General features: G+C 37.9%; 1 protein-coding gene across 1 annotated transcript in view; it reads left to right on the top strand.

The window, feature by feature from the left end:
- The window catches only part of cdyl2 (chromodomain Y like 2), a 69,766-nt gene extending 47,945 nt beyond the window's left edge, over positions 1-21,821 (top strand). Inside the window, exons 3-7 of the mRNA XM_002938138.5 lie at positions 4,056-4,273; positions 7,065-7,237; positions 9,784-9,994; positions 10,379-10,522; positions 16,616-21,821. Of these exons, the coding sequence (XP_002938184.3) occupies positions 4,056-4,273; positions 7,065-7,237; positions 9,784-9,994; positions 10,379-10,522; positions 16,616-16,774 (905 nt within the window). The 3' untranslated portion in view covers positions 16,775-21,821. The remainder of the gene's footprint in view (positions 1-4,055; positions 4,274-7,064; positions 7,238-9,783; positions 9,995-10,378; positions 10,523-16,615) is intronic.
- Positions 21,822-22,709: the final 888 nt, after the last annotated feature.

Genomic DNA, 22,709 nt, shown 5'->3' with positions numbered 1-22,709 from the left:
AGGGGGAGGGAGAAGGTTCGCGCAGTGCCATGTTGGATATCCAACATGGCGGCTGCAATAGAACAACTACCGCGATTTAGAAAATCAAGAAGTGCAGGCAATATACTGGCTTTCCAGGTAAAAAAAAGGTAGAGGTCAGCTACAGGGGCATGAGGCCTTTCCAGTTATGGGTTCGCTTTATTAACCCTTTCCTTCTCCTTTAAGATGCCTAAGAAAAGAGGACGTTGCAGTTGTCCACTGCTTAGACAATATTCTAATCATAGCAAACTCAGAATTTGAAGTAACCTTCATACTAGAAGGGTGCTAGATTTTTTGCAACCAGAGGTAGATATTGAACATGGAAAAAAATCAATGTATGTCCAACAAGAGCTCTTCCATTTCTAGAAGCATTTTTTCAGTAACATCTATATCTTGTCAGCCTTTCAGTGCAGTTGTTTCTGTTAAGAAAAGTAAAAAAAAAACTCAAACTGGTGATGTCTGCAAGAAAATTTAACAAAGGGTCTTCATCTAGAGGTCCCTAGTTGGATGATTGTTACAGCCGACATGTTAAGTTCTGGTGGGCAGCCCATCTTTCGAACTGCAAAGACCATATATCCTCATAGTAAGGCAATTGAAAAGTTTGGGGGTTTTTTTGCCTTTTGCAGAGCCAGTGAACTCTGATTCTGTTTAGGCCAGGGAGACCCCGGTTTCCCTTGCTTTTCAGACTAGCTTTAGACATGCTAATGATAATTCCAAAATATCCACAGTGATTTAAGGTGGCCATACACGGGCAGATTTTAACTGCCGATTCATGTCCTTTAGACAGATTCTGCAGCTTATTGCCCAAATCTACACAAAAAGATTTTTTCCTACCTACTGCCTACCTTATAGTGAAGTACCTGTTTTCGGGTTACAAAAAAATGGTAATACTTAAGTGCCTTGAAAGTCTAGGGACAAAGCTGGTCTTTAGATATTTTTTTAAGATTTTAAAATGCTTTGATCAGTGTTGAATCTTGCATCAGAAAGAGTTCCACCCTGGGATTTACCAGTTGTTTTAAATAATCTTAACCTAGCCTTTTTTAAGTCTTTGAAAAGATTTCCTTGTGATGCCTGACCTTGAAGGTGGTACTGCAATAAGCAGTTATCTCCGCTTGTAGAGTGGGAGACACTGCTGACTTGGCAGCCTCAGCGCCCAAAACACATTTTGCAGTCTATTTCTAAGTTCCTTCCAAAAGTAATTTCAAAATTTTATATGGACTTCAAAGTTAACACTTCTGCTTCTGTGGCACACCCAAGATTTAGTAAGGGCCACAAAAATATATCCATTATATCTTATTTGTTATATCTGCACACACTAAAAAGTGACACCATCCAAGGAGACCTTAAGTTCATGAATTGCCTGTGCAATAGCAAAAGCCTAGGACGCAGCAGGCACGAAAACTTTCATGCGGTTAAAAACCCATTTCACCATGGCATTGGCAAGTTCTTGTGTGATGGAAGCTGGGGCATCGCTAGAAGCAGTATGCAGATAAGCAAGAAAAGATTGCTTTTTTTAATTGCATATTGTGTCCCTTTCATGTTAGAGCTTTAATAGATTCCCATTGGTGAATGCCAACCCCATGTCATTGGTCACTGATTCATCAAGTAAATTTCTGTCCCTGTGTAAGAGAGCTTTTCAAGAGCTTTTTAATGAAAACTAGAAATATAGTTACATAGTTACATATAGTTACATACATAGGGTTGAAAAAAGACCAGTGTCCATCAAGTTCAACCCATCCAAGTAAACCCAGCACACCTAACCCACACCTACCAATCTATACACTCACATACATAAACTATAAATACAACCACTAGTACTAACTGTAGATATTAGTATCACAATAGCCTTGGATATTCTGATTGTTCAAGAACTCATCTAGGCCCCTCTTAAAGGCATTAACAGAATCTGCCATTACCACATCTCTAGGAAGGGCATTCCACAGCCTCACTGCCCTCACCGTGAAAAACCACCTACGCTGCTTCAAATGGAAGCTCCGTTCCTCTAATCTAAAGGGGTGACCTCTGGTGCGTTGATTGTTTTTATGGGAAAAAAGAACATCCCCCATCTGCCTATAATCCCCTCTAATGTACTTGTACAGAGTAATCATGTCCCCTCGCAAGCGCCTCTTTTCCAGAGAAAACAACCTCAACCTCGACAGTCTCACCTCATAGGTTAAATCTTCCATCCCCTTAACCAGTTTAGTTGCACGTCTCTGCACTCTCTCCAGCTCATTAATATCCCTCTTAAGGACTGGAACCCAAAACTGCACTGCATACTCAAGGTGAGGCCTTACCAGGGACCTATAAAGGGGCAAAATTATGTTCTCATCCCTTGAGTCAATGCCCTTTTTTATACAAGAGAGCACTTTATTTGCTTTAGTAGCCACAGAATGACACTGCCTGGAATTAGACAACTTGTTATCAACAAAAACCCCTAGATCCTTCTCCATTAAGGATACCCCCAACACACTACCATTCAGTAGATAGTTCGCGTTTATATTATTCCTACCAAAATGCATAACTTTGCACTCAACATTGAACCTCATTTTCCAGTTTGCTGCCCAGTTTTCTAATTTTGTCAAATCGCTCTACAAAGCGGCAGCATCCTGCATGGAACTTATAGTTTTGCACAATTTTGTGTCATCAGCAAAAATAGAAGCAGTACTCTCTATGCCCTCCTCCAGGTCATTAATAAACAAGTTAAAAAGCAAAGGACCAAGGACTGACCCCTGCGGTACTCCACTAACCACACTGGTCCAATTAGAAAATGTTCCATTTACTACCACTCTTTGTAATCTATCCTTCAGCCAGTTCTCTATCCAATTACAAATATTATGTTCTAAGCCAATATTCCTTAATTTGATCATTAACCTTCTGTGAGGTACTGTATCAAACGCTTTAAGCAAAGTCCAAGTAGATGACATCAACTGCCATTCCAGCATCGAGGTTCCTACTCACCTCCTCATAAAAGGCGACTAAATTAGTCAGGCAAGATCTGTTACGCATAAAACCATGCTGGCACAAACTAATAGTATTGTGAACTGCAATGTATTCAAGTACCCTATCCCTTATTACCCCTTCCAAAAGCTTTCCTACTACTGATGTCAGACTAACAGGCCTATAGTTTTCAGGCTGAGAACGGGATCCCTTTTTAAATAACGGCACCACATTAGCAATCCGCCAGTCTCTCGGCACCATGCCAGACCTCAATGAATCCTGAAAAATTAAGTGAAGAGGTTTGGCAATCACAGCACTCAGCTCATTTAATACCCTGGGATGAATCCCATCCGGCCCTGGACCTTTGTTTACCTTTACATGTGGGTGGGGATATTTCTTAACTTGTTATGGGAAGGTCCTGTCCATTAAAGATTTAATCCATTGTGAATGCTACCATAGAAAGGTGAACAGCAAATAAACAATTTCCTTGAACAATTTCCTGTTTTGATTGAAGACAATTTTATGTGGGTTTATTTGTACACCTTTGGCTCAATTAGAAGTCAGGCAGGTGTCACTTTAACATTTTTAAACTAGATGTTGCTTTTTACAACATATTTGCTTACATAATCTGAATGTACTTAGAGTTTGTATCTTTATAACAATGCTCATCCTTTTGCATTAGATACTAGGGATGCAGGATTTAAAACATCCTAGCACTTTATTTAGGATTTGGACTAAATCTCGTCTTCATCTAAACCTAAAGTCATGTGAATTTAGAGCTCTAAGAAACTGAATGCATCATTTGTTTGTTCACACAAAATCCCATTTTGTTTTTAATTTTTCCCATACTTGAATATATAAATTAGGGTTCAGATTCAGTTGCTTTACAGATGAATTTTTCTGCAGTAGTTAGAATCCAGTTCCTTATTATTTATTTCAAACATCTTTGTTTTATTTTGCCTTGTTACTGCTAACACACTCAAGAAATGTTGTCTATCTTTCTTTTTAAGCTTTTATCAAGACATTTACTACTAATTTTTTACTACAAATGATACATTTTTAAAAATCACCGTCAAATTTCAACTGTTTTCTCTCTCCAGGAGAAAGTTTGACAAATGGAGGATTAAATCCCCACAGCCCAGTTAAGAGAAAGCTAGATGTTGAAAAAGACTATGTGTTTGATAAGCGGTTAAGATACAGTGTCCGACAGAATGAAAGTAACTGTCGCTTCCGGGACATTGTAGTGAGGAAAGAAGATGGTTTTACGCACATTCTCTTGTCCAGTCAAACATCAGACAACAATTCATTAACACCAGATGTAAGAACTCTGTATGTTATATGTACATGTACCAGTGATGCTAAATATTTACATGTGTGAAGTTCTAATATTCTCTTAGGTCTAAAGAATTATAAAACATTAGAATATATGCCCATGGAGCAAAGTTTTCCAAGATCCTGTAACTTTCATAGAAGATCTTCAGAAGAGATTAACTTCCAGAATGAATTTTAGAACTGTAGTACTATTCCAAGCATTTTCTAATTTAATTCTCTTTTTCCCACTAATGGAAATTTCTATGGTGGACCAAGGACCATTTTTTTTAAATTATGTTTGTTGTTTTTCTTTATTTTTACTCGTCTGCTTAGGCTGATGCCACGTGGGCCTGTGGAAAAACACCCTATGTTTATGTGCTTTAGTAAGTGCACGTTATGTTTATGTGCTTTAATAAGTGCACCCTATGTTTATGTGCTTTAGGAAGTGCAAAGCAGTAACTTCTTTACTGTTTAGCTAGCTATGGAGCAGGAGAAGATAGTTGGACCTGTATGAATATCGGGGAATTAGGAGAAATTTAAAAAACCCTAAGCCATGTGGTTAGAGAATAAGGAGTGGCAGCTGATTAAAATTTAAAGGGCAGTTTAAAAGGCAAATAATAACAATGAAAGTATATTAGAGAAGCTTTTAGATTAGCACAATATGACATTACATTTACAAATAAGCCAGTAAAACTTGTAATCTTATTTTTATTAACTATTGTAGACCATACATTTTTGTAATTAATATAATAGAAAAATACATTCAACAAAATAAGTATTTATTAAACTCCTGTTGAAAGCGACCCCTATAATGAACTGAATTGTATACTTTGTATTTTCAGTAGTATAACCAGTGTGTCAGAGTGTTCTGTAAACTGATATTGCAGCCTGAAATAGTACTAGTATAGCAATTTAAAAGTTAGTGAGGAATCTCTGGAGCACTTATATAATGATACCTTTGGGTCTAAGTGGGGGGGGTAAGTTCCACTTGGGAGCAAATTTAACTCCCAGCAGTGGGAATATTGGTTAAATATATGTATCCTCTTTTTAGAGAAGTGATGTTTCTGTGACAACCAATTGCCCTCTTGGGTTTTTTGAAACAATCTTTTGTAATGTCTTTGAAGTAGAAATAGTGTTTTCACTATACCCTGAATATGTCCAGCAACACAGGGCATTAAATGTAATTGTAAACAACTTCAATGTACATTAATTATGTCAGTAATTTTGAAATTCTTTGCAGATACAATTGCCATTTAAAGAAGTATCTGTCTGGCTATTTATATTTTATGCTGTATTGGTTATGACTCCAAAAAATGTAATAGAAGCCAGATGATGCGTTTTAGTAAATCTGCCTTCAAGAGTGTTTCTCTCATTTACATTTTATTTTATTGCTGAAAAGGCTTTCAACCCTTTCTACAAACTATTCTAATTTATCTGCCAGATAAATTACAACTTGCACCATAAAACTGAGATCACTCCTTCTTTCTTCTTAGCAAAAAAAAAAAAAAAAATACACCTGGGTTTTTTATGTATGTATGGGTTTGTTAATATATTAATAATATATGTTATAAACCTATCTGTAATCTATTCCTTCAAAAAGTATAAATAAATACTATTTTTATTTGCTTTCTGCATCATTTTAAATCCTGGCAGGGGAGAAGGAACTAAAACACTGATGTTTCATTGCACTGTGCACTGATGCATTGCACTGGGATATTCCTTTCCTTATTGACATCACTTGTGCAGGGAATTGTGGGATTTGGAGGATGCAGTCAACTACTGTTACATTTTATTTGAGTCTTAAAGTAGTCAGCCAGGCAGGAGAACAGGTGACCAGGCTTAAGTAACTGTTCCAAATCATATTATTACATTAAAAATCATGAAACAGCTGCAATTTTTTAAAATTAATGTATATTTCAAAGTTGTTTGAAAATATTTTTAGTTTTCAAAAAGTTGTTTTTGGGAATTCCCCTTTAAATAAACCCAATAGGTTGTTTTGCCACCAAAAAAGATTCATTGTATCTTAGTAGGGATCAAGTACAAGGTACTGTTTTATTACTACAGAGAAAAAGGAATCTGTTTTAAAGTGGACCTGTCACCCAGACATAAAAAGCTGTATAATAAAAGCCCTTTTCAAATTAAACATGAAACCCAAAATCATTTTTTTTATTACCACATCCATACCCATTATAAAAGCATTTGAAAATCCCAGCTGTCAATCATATATTGCCTGCCCCGCCTCTATGCCTTAGGCATAGAGGTGTGGCAGACAGTTACTTTCACTTTCAATTCAGAACTTTTTAGATGTTGCTGCTCTCCTCACATTCCCCCTCCCTCCTCACCATGCAATTTTGTAACCAGTGCATGGACATGGGCATCAGGTCCCCCCATACTGGCACAGAAACAAGATATTGGCAGAATGCAATGCCTGCTTTGATAACAGTGTCCACAAAATGGCCCCTGCCTGCTTGCTGCAATTGTGAATTCCAAGGCTGAAGAAAATAAGATTCAAATAATTTATATAGTGTAAGTAAAGTTTATTTTGCTTGACAACCTCAACAGAAAACAATTTGGAATTATTTCTTAAGGTGACAGGTCCGCTTTAAAATTTCAGAATGTTTGATTAAATGGAGTCTATGGGAGATGACATTTCCGTAATTTGGAGCTTTCTGGACAATGGGTTTTTGAATAACGGATCCCATACCTGTAAGAAACACCTCAAATTGAATTTGATAGACTGTTGACTTCTCTTCTTCTTCACCCTTAAATAAGTTATGTAATTGTATTTTATTTCTCAGATCATGAAGGAAGTCCAAAGGGCTCTATGTAATGCTTCATCAGACGACAGCAAGCTTCTGCTTCTTAGCGCTGTCGGCAGTGTATTCTGTAGTGGCTTAGATTATTCATATCTTATCGGAAGACTATCTGCAGACAGGAGAAAAGAGAGCTCAAGAATTGCAGAGGCTATAAGGTATACTATATTTATTTTATGAAAAGTAGTAAAATCAAAGGGCTTGTGTTTTCATGTTGTTGGTAGTCTTTAAATGTAATTGAGTTATTTATCTCTAGTTTCATCTGAAATCTCCACATGGAATAAAGTATATCTGACCCCCCTTTCACATCTCTACTTGAGGAAGTGAAAGGAGAAGAAGTTAATATGGCACAAGGAAGTTACTTGTTATCTGTGCCATATGGTTTTCTTGGGTCAACTTAGGTTTTTGGATTTTTACTACACAAAAATTAGGCAGTGTGTTGGCTTTTCAGTAGGTGAACTGACTATTTGCATGCACTGCTTTCACTTTGGACTTGTAGCCTTCATGTTTAGGATATTTTTATCTCTGTGATTCACAAAGTATGAGATGCTGTAAATCACTTTACCGCACATAAAATGCAAATGTGTTGCTGTATTTGTAGTTTATTTTGGGGTCTGTACATGTCACATGCTTTGTTAATCCTATTTAAATTACTATTCAGAAGATTCAAAGTCTGTATATTTAGGCTGTTTTGTCTTTTGTTTAAAAGATATGTGGCAAACAAAAATCTGAAAAGTGCAAGCTTTGAGATGATTTTTCCCTAATATTAAAATTTTGATCTAAACATGTCAGGAATCTCCATAAAATTAGACCTATTCAGTATATATTTCTGAAATATATTGTGAAAAAAATAGATAATGTTTTAGAAAGATTTAGTTATCTTGAAAATGAACAAAAAAAAAACAGTTTTCCTCGACGAAAAAGTGTAAGAGTATCCAAATTCACCCCCAGTAAATTAGATCTATAAGTTTTTTTCAACCTTACTTTTGAAAAAATCTGTACCAGCAGTGCCTCCTTCCCTGTCTCTCCTAGGTGCCCCTTGCAAAGGATTAGTCTTGTGCATGCACAATAATTAGTCAGAACATTTTACTCCTCTGACTTTTTTAGTTGCCCAAACATATAAGCTATTTCCAGTGTTACATTTTGTGACATTTTGGAAAGCTAATTTAGTTCACATCTGATCCAGTTTGTATTCTGTAACCCTTATTTGTTAAATTGTCTGTTTTATAATAAAAGTGCTGCATAACTTTCTGATAAACCAATTTTGGTACAAACTATAATATAGCAAAAAATCAACAATAGTTATATTAGAAATTTCCCTCAGTTGCTTTAATAAATTATTACACATATATTATCAAATAATAACCACTGAATTTATACCAGGTAATAATTATGTTCTAATAATTGCATAAATTAAATAATAGTACATTCATATATCATTATTTAGCAAGGGAAACCTGTTGTGTTACAAACTAGCATTACACCTCACCCAGTAGACCTATTTTGTTGTCACTCACATAACCCTCTCCGGCTGCTGTGGGAAGTCCAGAACTGATTTCCCATTTTGACACCACAAGAGTCCTCCCTGGGCACGTCTTTTGAGAAAAGATGCAGGAAAATTGTAGACTTTATACATACAGTCTCCCACCCAGGATTGAATTCACCCTGGCATACATCTTGTTTCAACTCTGGGTCAGTGTCCTGAAAACAACTAACTTTGAGGTTCCTGCCCTTAAAAAAGCACATTGACCCTCAGAGAACTGACAAAGACTCCATTTTCTTCTGCACCTTGAAAAGAGCGTGGTTTGTTCCCATCAAAGTTTACTATTTACTTTACACATTCACTGATTTAGGCAACGTACAGTATCACTCCCCTTTGCTGGTCTTCTTTCTGTTACAGTGGTGGGGGCTCCTTCCTGTCACAGAGGTGGGGACTCCTCCTCCTCCCTGCACAGAAACAACACAGAGCAGGCTAATTCTGCTCCAACACAGAGTGAATAACAGAGGGGTATCTTCACCTAATACAACTCTTCAGTTTGCTAAACTGTAGTCATCTTTGGTATTGAGAGATTGTAATTCTGGACAACACTTTGGTGAACCTTGCAAAATAGTATTGCCAATGTGATAATAGGCAAAATCTATTTGTTTGTGCACTAAACTAGTAAACCAGGTCTTTTTTTGTTAATATACTTTACATAACCCCGCCCACACTGAATAGAATCTCTTAGACCCCAGACAGTGCTCCTGTTCACTGAAAAGTACACCAAACCAGGCTACTATCCCTTGACCACTTTACATGTCTGCTAATGTCCTTGCATTCCTCTTCGCTAGGCCAGCATATGCATTAGGGTAAAGTTTGGATTTCTGTTGCACATGTTCCCTATTCAGGACTGTGCATAGGATCACCGGGACATCAGCAGAGATGGTAGGCCTTGAGATAGTACTTTGGCCCAATTAACTTTTTAGCAAATAGGAGCACCAGCCTGCGGTCTAACATGAAGCGTTCATATTCACTGGAGGTGCCTAACACATTTGCACCCTCCCACTGCATTTGACTTGATTTGCCATTAAACTGTAGCAGTGAGTGAATCCTATGTTGTGATTGACACTGAAGGATATCTGTATTTAAGCCAGGGTTGCTTTAATATTGGAATTTTATATTGTCTTGCTGACATGCTAACATAATCTGTTTTCTTCATTCAAGGGACTTTGTCAAGGCCTTTATCCAATTCAAGAAGCCTATTGTGGTGGCTATCAATGGTCCAGCACTTGGTCTAGGGGCGTCTATTTTACCACTATGTGATATTGTTTGGGCAAGTGAGAAAGCTTGGTTTCAAACTCCATATGCCACCATTCGCCTGACCCCTGCTGGTTGTTCATCATATACATTTCCTCAGATTCTAGGTGTTGCTCTGGTAAGTTTTATTTGGCTTTATAAGTAAGAAACAAAGGGGGTGGGATGGAGTTTGGGGGTGGAGGAGTGGGTAGGAGGCACACTTCTGGGGTAGTAGGAAAGACAAAGTGTCATTGCATTGCTGTGCAGACTAATATGCATCAAGATTGTGCTGTTGGAGAACTCAAAAATTTACACAACATCAAAATTAATGTTAGAGACTACTTTCTAAATCTGCTTCATTTAAATTTCACCCCCAAACACATTTGTCCATTTTTCACCTAAACACTTTTGTGCCATTCTCTTAAAATAATAGCATCCAACTGATTGACTGATAAACAAGGGTTCTTATGGTTATTTTCTTTTTCTCTAAGTGACATATATCATCTTGAGATTTCTCTTTTAGGCAAATGAAATGTTATTTTGTGGAAGAAAACTCACCGCACAAGAAGCCTGCAGCCGAGGGCTTGTGTCGCAGGTGTTTTGGCCCACAACTTTTAGTCAAGAGGTGATGTTGCGAGTCAAAGAAATGGCTGCTTGCAGTGGCGTGGTAAGTAGCATCCTTTAATAGGCCGCATTTCTCATAGTCTGTCATCCACAAACATCTATGTATCCCACTTGGACAGAGAAAATTACTTTTTGGATTTGTGCTCAAAAGGAATTGTACAAAACAGTGGGTGGCGTTATACAAGTGTTGAATAATACATCAGACCTTTTTTTTAGTGACAGAGAAACTTTTAATTTATACTTAATGTGTGGTAATGGGAGTTGTATGTGGATACAATATTTGCTGTGCACTAGAATTTCATATTCGTGTCTTCAAGTGTTTGTGAGGGGACTTTGTACATAAAGGGGCTGTGTGAGCTGCATTATAATAGTGGGGCTACAGGCATCTGTCATAACATATGGAAAGTAGTAAGCTTAGCTTGTGCAAAATGAGTCTGGGGTTCAGCAGTATAGAAATATAACCATTTAGAGAGTTACATTTTTTCTCTTCTGTATATTATTACATGACATTATATCCTAACATTAGCCAATTTATTGTAGCATGTTTTGTGACACAGAGTATGACAGAGTAATCTTAACTTCACTTTTATTTATATTGACATTACCATATATACAGGTATAGGACCTGTCATCCAGAATGCTCGGGACCAAGGGTATTCCGGATAAGGGGTCTTTCCATAATTTGGATCTCCATACCTTAAAGTGGACCTGTCACCCAGACATGAAAATCTGTATAATAAAAGTCCTGTTCAAATTAAACATGAAACCCAAATTCATTTTTATATTAACACATCCAAACCCATTATAAAGGCATTTAAAAATCACAGCTGTCAATCATACATTGCCTGCCCCGCCTCTATGCCTTAGGCATAGAGGCGGGGCAGACAGTAACTTTAGCTTTCCATTCAGCACTTCCTAGATGTCACTGCACATCTCACTTCTCCCCTCCCTCCTCCTTATCTAACTGTGTAGCTAGTGCATGGGCCTGGGCATCAGGCCCCCCATTCTATCACATAAACAAGATTTTGGCATGATACAAAGCTTGCCTTAATAACAGTGTCCACAAAATGGCACCTGCCTGCTTGCTTTGATTGAGTAATTCCAAGATGAAAGGAAACAAGATTTATATTATTTATATAGAGTAAGTAAAGTTTATTTTGCTCAACTAACAATATAGAAAATAATTTGGACTTATTTCTTAGGGTGACAGGTCCGCTTTAAGTCTACTAAAAAAATCAATAAAACATTAATTAAACCCAAAAGGATTATTTTGCCTCCAATAAGGATTAATTATATCTTAGTTGGGATCAAGTACAAGGTACTGTTTTATTTTTACTGAGAAAAAGGAAATCAATTTTAAAAAATCTAAATTATTTGATTAAAATGGAGTCCAAGGGAGACAGGCTTTCTGTAATTTGGAGCTTTCTGGATATCGTGTTTCCGAATAACAGATTCCATACCTGTATAGAGATTCTAATTTAAATTATATATTGTTATTCACCCCCTGTGAATATAATCGCTAACCTTGGACCTGCCCGCTGAAAAGTGCAATCAAGAGTACTGCTGCTGATGCCACTAATCCTCCCTGGTACCCTGGCAAAAGTGACAATCAAGACTTTAATTTTGCTATTTTACTCTACTGAGCATGTGCTTAATCAATTGCTGAGGCATTGGGAAATGATGGAGTGGTGTACAAGGAATAGCACCCAGGGCAGGGTCTATGGTTAGTGATAATATTCACCCTCCAGTCACCATACCTTTTTCTTCTTCTTTAAGCAGCAGACAATTTATACAACAAAGGCATTGAGGCGGAACAGACAGTTACTTTTTCTTTCCATTCAGGAATCCTTAAATGTCACTTCACTCCTCACTTTCCCACTCCCTCCTCACCGTCTAATTTTGTAACCAGTGCATGGGCATCAGGTCCCCCAGTCTGGCAGGATGCAAAGCTTGCCTTAATAACAGTATCCACAAAATGGTGCCTGCCTACTTGCTGCAACTTTAAATTCCAAGGCTGAAGGAGACAAAATTTTAATTATTTATGTATTGTAAGTTAAATTTATTTTGCTTGACCAACACAATGGAAAACAATTGTTATTTTAAGGAATGACAGTGATATGAAGCTTGGATCAATTTTTCATTTTCACAATAGTTCCTCTTTAGTGTTCGGTAAAAGTACAAGCTACCAGAAACCTTTCATTCCTCTGCATTCAATGTCATAGGCATTCTGTAACAAAGCTCCAGGGGCAGACAGAGCATTTCGGCATGCCAGTATCCCCCACACTTTTAACAGCTAGCTCAATTAAAACAGAAGCCAATATAGCTAAGCTGAGTGCTGTTTCGGTGGTTTTTTGTTTGTTTTAAAGATCACTTGGGAGACATTAGAATACATAAAGACATTTTACCCTTGCAGTGTCAGTGCAATCGAGGAATCACTCTCTTGTGATTCACCTTGCATGGCACCACCTACAAATTTGAAGGAGAAGAAAAGGTACATGCCTACCAAACTGTAAAGTGGCAACTAGGCAGCTTTGTAAATAATAGTGTGAATATATGATGTATCATGGACACTGTCTGCATAAATAGAGTAGCAGCAAAACCCAAAGAAAAAAAGGTTTCAGCAAAAATATATTATACAGTAGTGTACAACTCCACATATACAACTCCAGCCATCTTTGATCCTCCTAGATATGTGTATTCTGATGAAGAAAGCTAAAGGTGAGTCTGTAAAGTGCATATACTCTAAACCAGGACTCTTTTTCACCCCTTTTCTCCATGACTAGAAGTTGTATCTGAAAAGTTGCTTCAGTCTTCAGCTGGTATGGATATATATTAATTATATTTATATAGTAACTATTATGATTCTTTATTTTATATAGCACTAATTGCACAGCACCTTACAGAGAATTATATAACAGTCCATGTTCGAATGGAACTTGCAGTCCCTATCACATTTACACACTCAATGATCAGTTTTTTCAGGAGGCAGTTATGCAGTTAGCAGGTATGGTATAGAACAGTGCTGTCCAACTTCTGTGGTACCGAGGGCCGGAATTTTTCTTGCCTACATAGTGGAGGGCCGATAATGGAAGCCAGTTTTGACCACTCCCCTTTTTTAAACCACACCCACTTCAAACTACACCCATGCTATCACAAGAGCTTTTAAGACCATCCCCACATTAATGGTGGCAACACAGCAAAAACCCAATGGTTGGTGCTCACTGAAGGGATATCACCCTTCATTTATATATGAAAGAATTATATTATGTCATACACTTAAATCGATATGCCTCCTCCTCTTCTGTGGATAGCACAGCAACCCCCCCCAGCATATAATTACACCCCTTGGGGACCATATAATGACTATTTCCAAATGCCAAACTCCAGGAACAAACCCCTGCCAGGTTCACCTTCCACAGGCAGCATAGGGCAGGGAGAGTATGGCACACACAGGCAGCATAGGGAAGGCAGAGTATGGCACACACAGGCAGCATAGGGGAGGCATAGAGCAGGCAGAGTAGTGCCATACTCTGCCTGCCCTCCCCTGCTTATGTGTGCTATACTATGCTTGCCCTCCCCTTCCTATGTGTGCCATACTATGCTTGCCCTCCCCTGCCTATGTGTGCCATACTATGCTTGCCCTCCCCTTCCTATGTGTGCCATACTTTGCTTGCCCTCCCCTGCCTATGTGTGCCATACTATGCTTGCCCTCCCCTGCCTATGTGTGCCATACTATGCTTGCCCTCCCCTTCCTATGTGTGCCATACTATGCTTGCCCTACCCTTCCTATGTGTGCCATACTATGCTTGCCCTCCCCTTCCTATGTGTGCCATACTATGCTTGCCCTCCCCTGCCTATGTGTGCCATACTATGCCTGCCCCCCCTGCCTATGTGTGCTATACTATTCCTGCCCACCCCTGCCTATGTGTGCCATACTATTCCTGCCCTCCCCTGCCTATGTGTGCCATACTATGCTTGCCCTCCCCTGCCTATGTGTGCCATACTATGCTTGCCCTCCCCTGCCTATTTGTGCCATACTATGCCTGCCCCCCTGCCTATGTGTGCCATACTATTCCTGCCCACCCCTGCCTATGTGTGCCATACTATTCCTGCCCACCCCTGCCTATGTGTGCCATACTATTCCTGCCCACCCCTGCCTATGTGTGCCATACTATGCTTGCCCTCCCCTGCCTATGTGTGCCATACTATGCTTGCCCTCTCCTGCCTATGTGTGCCATACTATTCCTGCCCACCCCTGTCTATGTGTGCCATACTGTGTGCCATACTATGCCTGCCCTATTGCACACACAGGCAGCATACAGTGACACAATGCTGGATGTGTCAGAGGGAATGTCTGAGGTGTGAACAGGGGAACAATGTGGGTGATTACAGCCAGAGCCTGAGGTGTGAACACTGCAGGGGGAAAACAATGAAGGCATTAAAAGGTGTGAACAGTACAGGGGATCACATGATTAAACAATACAGGGGGATTACAGCCTGAATCTGAGGTGTGAGCAATGCAGGGGGGGCAGTTAATCACAGTACTGATACCATTTAAAGGTAATACACAAAGGTAAGCCATCAAAGCAGCCAGACAGGTGGGGGGCCACACAGAGGCGGGCCGCCAGTTGGACAGCCCTGGTATAGAATATAGAAAGACGCTAACACCACAAAATTAAAATGTTTTAAAGTAATTAAAATTTTAAGGAAAGTTGCCCTGCACCAGTAAAACTGGTGTGTGTGTGCTCCTGAAAAACTACTATAGTTTTTATAAATAAGCTGAAAAAAAGGAGAAAAGGTACAGGTTGCATATCAGATGAAGCCCATTATATTGTACAGTGCCTATCTGTTATCTGCTATGCAACCTGTGCCTTTTTTTCCAGCTTGAATGGCTTCCTCCTTGGCTACAGAGCAGCATTCTGTATAATCTATAGTAGTGTTTCTGAGCCAGACACACCAGTTGTTGCAGGGCAACAGTACATTACAGTCACAAAATTAGCATGTTGGCTGCAAAACATTTGTGCCGAGCACATGGTGCCTAACACCACACACTTCAACAGTACATTATATTGTAATTACTTTTATACATTTTCATTTTTTGGTATTACTGTTCCTTTACGAAAATAAGGGGGCAAGTCAGACTACAGTGAAAAGTTGGAATTCTTGTTGAGTATTATGAATCCATAGGCTTGAACCTTATGCATTTTTCTTTATGTACTAAAGAAAGATTAGTTTATTCATTTTCCTCATCAGTAAATGACCATAATAAATATACACCTGCTATGGTTTGAATTTCAGTATCTGCAAGGAGGCATGTGGTTGTATTATGCATGGATTTTTTATACCACCACTCCCCCATTCTTCTTAGAAAATAACATCAGCGGTCTGAAAATGAGACAGACTTTTGCTTTGGAAGCACACACAAACAGTCTGAAGTTGGGACTTGCTGAGGGACGGAACAAGAACGTTACTTGCTGGAATATTAATCAATTAATTAAGTTTAATATTAATCGTCTTTTTTGTAAAGTCTGAAGTAGGCATGGGTAATAAAGCAGCACTTTTTTATAAAAGCAGACCGTGCAGACAGTATTGTCTGTATAGAAAAGAAACTATTAATAAATTACACAAATTTAAATATTCATCTTTTGGAGAAAAGTGTACAATATAATGTATTTTTTAATGATGTAAAAACTTAAGTGATTGAAATGTATTAGACAAAATACTAAAATATTGGAAAAAGAATTATTTTGAGGGGGTGTGATTAATGTGTGCTTATACTGCTGAGGCCAATATAGGGGTTTTACAGTAGAAATCTTGGGCCATGTAAGTGGAACAGGGCAACAAATTATTTGCAAAGTAATGCTTCCGTACAGTACATTCTGTGGGGTTCCTTGCATAGATAGTATAGATAGCATATAATTGGCTTTATGTAAATACATTTCTACAACTAAACATATTTTATGAAAAATGTTATCATCCGGCCTTAAGGAATGTATTTATTTCTGTGCTTTGACAGCATGGGTGTATTTCATTTCAGTTAATAGTTTAATGGACACGTGTAAGAAATGTTTCTTTCTCCAGGAGTTGGTCAGTTGAACAGATTATTTCCATTGTTTGTATCATTGTGTTTCTGTAGGTTCTAGAAGAATCTAAATGCCTAGTCAGAAGCTTTCTGAAGTCTGTATTGGAAGATGTTAATGAGCGAGAGTGCCAGATGCTCAAGCAGCTATGGAGCTCACCCAAAGGCCTAGACTCCTTATTCAGCTACCTTCAGGACAAGATTTATGAAGTCTGATTATGTTTTGTCAATAAAGTGGTTTCACTTCTACCTTCAAATCTCTGGCTACCTTGAAAGTTGTTTGGGACAGGACAATGTCTTTATATGCCCAAAATTATGCAATGAGGTATTCCACAGACTCTTATTACTGCTTCCAGATTTGTTTTATGTTTAAGTGCTGGTATAGGCTATATAATGTACAATTTACTGAATGCTGTAACTTTCATTATTACATTCCATTTGCTAGAAATGCACTTTGTCAACATATAATATTATATTTACCATGTGTACCAAATCATTTCACTTGGTATAAGAACATTGCATTGATACTGATGCTGTTTGAACTACGTATCCTTTTGAAGTAATAATGTGAGAATTGCACTTTGTTTCTATTTTTTAATTATTGGTTTATGTCTTGTACTAAAGTGATTTGTGTATATAATATGTTGATATTCTTCCTGGAGAAACCAAACATTGGGAGTGGTGTTTTGACTTTTTTTTCTGTAAATAAGCTATGCGAACTAATTTATTTCAGTTTTGTACTTAGCATTTGGAATTAACTGAGAAAATGTTTGGTGGTATTATGTATGTCAATCATAGTCTACAGGCATCTCGTGGGTGCATTGTTATCAATGCAAGACAAACAGCTTTTTTTGAAATGCATGAATTGAGGACATGGGAATCTTCTGAATGTAAAAAAGGTACCTAGCCAAAAAAATGCTAATATCCACAAACAAGAATTCCATTTCCTTCAAGGGCAAAACTTTTATTTTGGCATTTTGGAACCTGATTTTTATTTTCTCAGCTTTAGAGAAATAGTTATTTTTGTACTATGAAAGGGATCAGATAATCCAGAAAGGACATTTTTGAAAAGTCCGTAGAAGAAAAAGCATCTTGCAGTGAGTAATTAGTTTTTCTTTATTCCAAATAGTTTCATTTCAGAGTCTCCTGGTATTTAAACCAAGCAGGTAATACCCAAATGTGGTGATACCGGTGGTTTCATTCAGAAGTATAAAATAGTGTTTGACTTAGCCTGATCTGTCACTAATATCATCTGGAGGTATTCTAGGCACAAAACATTGTCTTTACTTGGCTTATGACACTTCACAATTGGGATGAGAAACCAAATATGGATGAAATAATTTTGGTCTCTACAGTGGGGATTTTTATCTCCAATATGATTTTGGTAACTTTTTTGGCAGATATAAATTCCCTTATTGTTTTATGGTTCTCTTTGCCATATATTTGTCATTTGTTTGTTTATCTGCACTTCTTAGCAACTTTAGAGAGATTGTGGGGTAATCAAGTAGGGATAGCATTTACATAACATAGTAGTAAGGCCTGTAAACAAGGGGTGCTGCTATTGCTGCTGACTCAGCAGTAGTCAAACCTCCTGAAATAGCCTGTTGCTGCTTTCTGTGGCAAATGAGAATTGCAAATGCTCTTCTTATGGTACAAACTGGCATGTAAAAGGCGATTTCTGCCAACGAACACAAATGTGAGCATTTCTGAGCAGAGGCTGCTTGGTATCACCAGTGTTTGCTATGCTTGGTAAATGGTGAGCGGTGATTTCAGGAGTTTTGACCTCTGCTGGTTTTCGCCTGAGAACAATGGTAGTCAATATGCTAGTGTACTGTAGGGCTAGTGGTATGGATGGTGTAGCAGTTTTAAGCTATTAATTGCCACTTAATGCCAATCTTCTGTTTATAAAATATTAAGTTTGCATTCTGGAGTTGCGCTGTTATAACGGCACCTTGACATTTGTCTTCGAATACAAGCCTTGAAATGGGTCACAAAGCAATTGACTGTGCATATTTATTTTGCGATGGAGTTATAATAATAATTATATTTTAGATTTGTACATTGTTATAGTGTATTTACCTGATAGTCTGTTATATATATATTTTCTGCAGTTGGCTGAAAACTGTATTTAGCCCATCAATTCTGGATTAGGAGCATAGGTATTCTCTGTTACAGAAGGGGGATCTAATGAAATAATGTTTAAAATGGAATAACATTGGAATAAAGCATTTCCTGCAAGTGACTACAACATATCATGTGCATTAAAAATAAAGTTTATTAACATCTGTTAAAGGGTTGCACCCAGGCCCTGGATTTGTGGGTAGGCCACATTTGTTTCTTCCCAGAGTGTTAGGTAAATAGGCCAGCTGGAGATTCCCCACTTATTTCAAAGCAAATTTATAACATTATGTTTTAGTAGTATTTGTGCAAATTTTCAGAAAACAAAACCCATAAAAAATGCCTTAAAATGTTATTTAGTTCCTCTTATGACATATTCCATAAACAAAAGTTACCATTGTGCATTTCTGTGCATCACATCAGGGGACCAAAATCATCTGGCTCTGTTTGTTGAAGCTGTTGTTATGTCAGGACTGAGCCAAAATAAAGCCACATGAGCAAACCCATTTAAATTGCTGCTGCAGGCCACCCAACTGCAGATATAGAATTCTGGTGTGGCTGCAACAACTGGTAAGCACAAGAATTAGAATGAACCATTTTGCTGCTAATACTGTCACTAACCTGCTGTTCTTAGAAGCAATGTGACTTCGGGCAGTCTGGCAGGAAGGCAAAAAAAATACAGTTATTAGTAAAAGTCACATTGGGGAACACTATACTTTGTGACTGAGTGAATGTGGCATGCCAGAAAAATAGATAACAGCAGATTTACCTAAATATGCTTACATACAGAGGGTTATACAACCTAAACTACCCAAACGTTGCCATATTTGCAGTGCTCTTTGTTATGCCATGCAGCTGGACTGCTAGGCAGTATCTGTTTCAGGTTTCTTGTAATGAGAATAGAAATTAAATGGAGTCATGTGCCAGGCAGCCAGGGACAAAATCACTGCTTCTGGTCTAAAACTGCAAGCTAAAATACAAATAGCTTCACTCAGACTGGGATGCTAGGGGCTTAACAGAAAACCTCAGATCTTAGGACCTCCCTCCAGTCTCTTTTCTTTACATACTATAATCTGTCTCTCTATTTATTTATCCCCCTTATTCCCATACAGATATAGGTAATGACCATGAAACATACCAAATGGTTAGATGCAGGAGGTCCTCTAGGAGTTTTCCTGATGGGCCAGTCTGACACTGAATAGCTTCAGTGTAATGTAAGTCACTGACACTCAAGCAGTGTAAATTCTACATTCCAGCATCACCACAGTTTGGGTGGAAGTGTATTTATATGAATGCCAGGATTCCTTGTACAGGAACCCTCACTCTAATTTTTGGTGTATACACTAATTTTGGTGTATACAAACACATGCCTAGCAGGGAGGGCATCTGTTACTGAGAGTTACACATCATAAAACAAAATGAAACAATATGTATTTCTAACTTACATACATGATTATCCTGTGAAATTAGAATTACAGAAAGGTGTATTACCCACATACATAACAAGAGAATGTTTTTTTTCTAGCAGTGTGTAATATATTACCTGATCTGTAGGACTTAATAACAATCTCATGAGTGAAAATGTAGAAAAAAAAAACCCTGTTTATTCATATTGTGGGGTGAGAACACTGGGCCTGCGGTTCTACTGCTCCACTGTACTATCCAGCTGTGTGGTAGTGTATAATGTACAGAAATATAATGCAAGGATGCTGAAGGTTTGGAAATTGTACAAATCTATTTTTTCCACTTTATGAACACTTCAGCACTGCATATTTCTGATAATGGCATGCCATGTCCACTTAAATGGGTTGTTTGGCTTTGAATTAACTTTTAGTATGATGTAGATGTTACATCTTTGCTGTTTTACAGTTTGTAATAACAGCTTTCTCATTGCTTGGGTTCAAATGACCTTAGCGACCAGGTAGTGGATTGGATGAAAAACTGGAATATGAAGAGGAGAGAGTCTGAATAGAAAGCAAATTGAGAGAGAGCAACACTTTAAGGGCTACCGGGGTCAGTGATCCCCATGTGGAAGCTGGAGAGAGAAGGCGGCAATAATTCAAAAACTACAAAAAATTGAGATTGAAATGTTGCTAAGAATTGGCCATTCTATAACATACTAAAAGTTATCTTAAAGGTGAACCACCCTTTTAAGAGACTTCTGAATGTTAAAGGCCCTAGTGAGTACAAATGTATTTCCCTGTAATCTATGTGTTGAGCAACACAATTTATAAACGAGAGGCCCAATTTCATCACTAAGTACATGCTGGGGTTCCATTCATTGAGCTATCACAGAATACATTGTGAGCACAGAACTCCTTTAGTCACAGAATGATATTTGTCAGACAAAATACATTTGTGCAATAAAGAGAAGTTGGGCTGTGTATACCACACTCGCATTCATTCATCTATGAATTACATTAAAATACGAGTCTTATCTTGCCGAATGCTGTAAAAACAAAATGTATCAAAAGGCTGTGCTGCGCCCAGGCAACCCATGTGACAGGTGAACTGAAATTGATTCCCTGAATGAACGCTTAAAGGTGTACATGTGGCTAATATATTTGAAAGAGCCAAGTCACAAATTCATTGTACATAATTCTTCAGCAGGGAAGTTAGAAAGGCGCTAATCACTTGTAGTAGGCCAGCAGGGACTAGGCCACATTTGCCAAAAATGTCAGCCAAACAAGAATCTGTATTTCTTTATTAGATTTGTTTTTTTCTCCCCTAGTGTTTTCTATTCAGACAATGAGGATATTTTGTGGCAAAATATCTTGGCCAAGGTTATCTCAAGAAGTAGCTAATCCAAGCTATCCAAGGGTTCAATGCAGGGTGCGTATAGTTTTTCTGCCTTCTCTCACAAATAAAAAATTATATATTTTTTAGATAACGTGATGCAGGCCAAACATGTATATTTCCTTTAACAAAATGGTACTGGCCTCCTTTTTTTATAATACTGTACATATTTTTTCTGATGTCCATACAAATATTCACCATGTTTAAAGCAAGATGATTTGTTACTGGTCCTGTAACTAGAGAATGGACACATTTCTGGGTGCCTTAGAAGTTGTAATTTTCATGTGTGTTAAATTACAGTATTTATACGTTGTGAGATGCTGCTTTGAATAAATAATATTCAAAATTCTGTACTTTTTGCTTTACTGAATAACTTGTTTTTATGTTAAGTGTGTTGAGCATTGTAGTGCTACGGCATTATTAAGTTCAGAAATTGCAGTAATATGTCAAGGAAATAAACACTCACACACTATGGTTTATAACACATGTGCTACTTTACTAAACCAAATGGCTACAGACAAACAATCCTAAGCAATATACAATGCTACAGTACTACAGTGAAAAACAGTTATAATACTTCATAGGTGGCTTCATTTAGGTGGTGAAGTTTAACAGAGGTTCCCTGATGAGCTGCAGTCCTTTCATGTTTCAAGTTTGGATCCCTTGGCCCTTTGGTCATAATAGCCAACTTCAATAGGAGATTGTGTGTCTAGGCACTTTCAAAGTCCTAGAAGAGATTCTGATGAACCATCCTGTGCAAGCTCATTTTTTGGGTACTCTCTCTGATCCAATCAAACAACCTAAGAAAGCTAACTCCATCTGTATCAGGGGGACCAAACAAGTTGATGATCCCTCCCATATTCCTGTATAATAATCTTGATTAAACCCTCCTACTTAAGGTGCCCATACACGTCAAGATAAGTTTGCTTGGCGAGGTCGCCAAAATCATTGGGTTTAAGCTGCATGTACATAAAAAGGTCTGCTTGTTCGGCTCTTAGTGGATCTTAGCCCAATTCAGTCACTCATATGATTGTCCAAATCAGGCAAACCTGAATATTAGGGCCTTAAGAAAAATGACCATATGTTTGGTACCATATGGGGCAGACTGGCTGCCAGTTTGAAAATATACGTTAAATTAACAGACAACATCTGGTAAAATTAACTTGGAGTCACAGAGCCTTACAAAGGATTTTTTTTTCCAGTCAAGAATCTGAAGCTTCAGAGGCTTATTTCAAGT

This window comes from Xenopus tropicalis, chromosome 4 (genome assembly GCF_000004195.4).
Source record: "Xenopus tropicalis strain Nigerian chromosome 4, UCB_Xtro_10.0, whole genome shotgun sequence".
Taxonomy (NCBI): domain Eukaryota; kingdom Metazoa; phylum Chordata; class Amphibia; order Anura; family Pipidae; genus Xenopus; species Xenopus tropicalis.
Note: the sequence above shows the minus strand (reverse complement) of the source record. Positions and strands in the feature narration are given on the sequence as shown.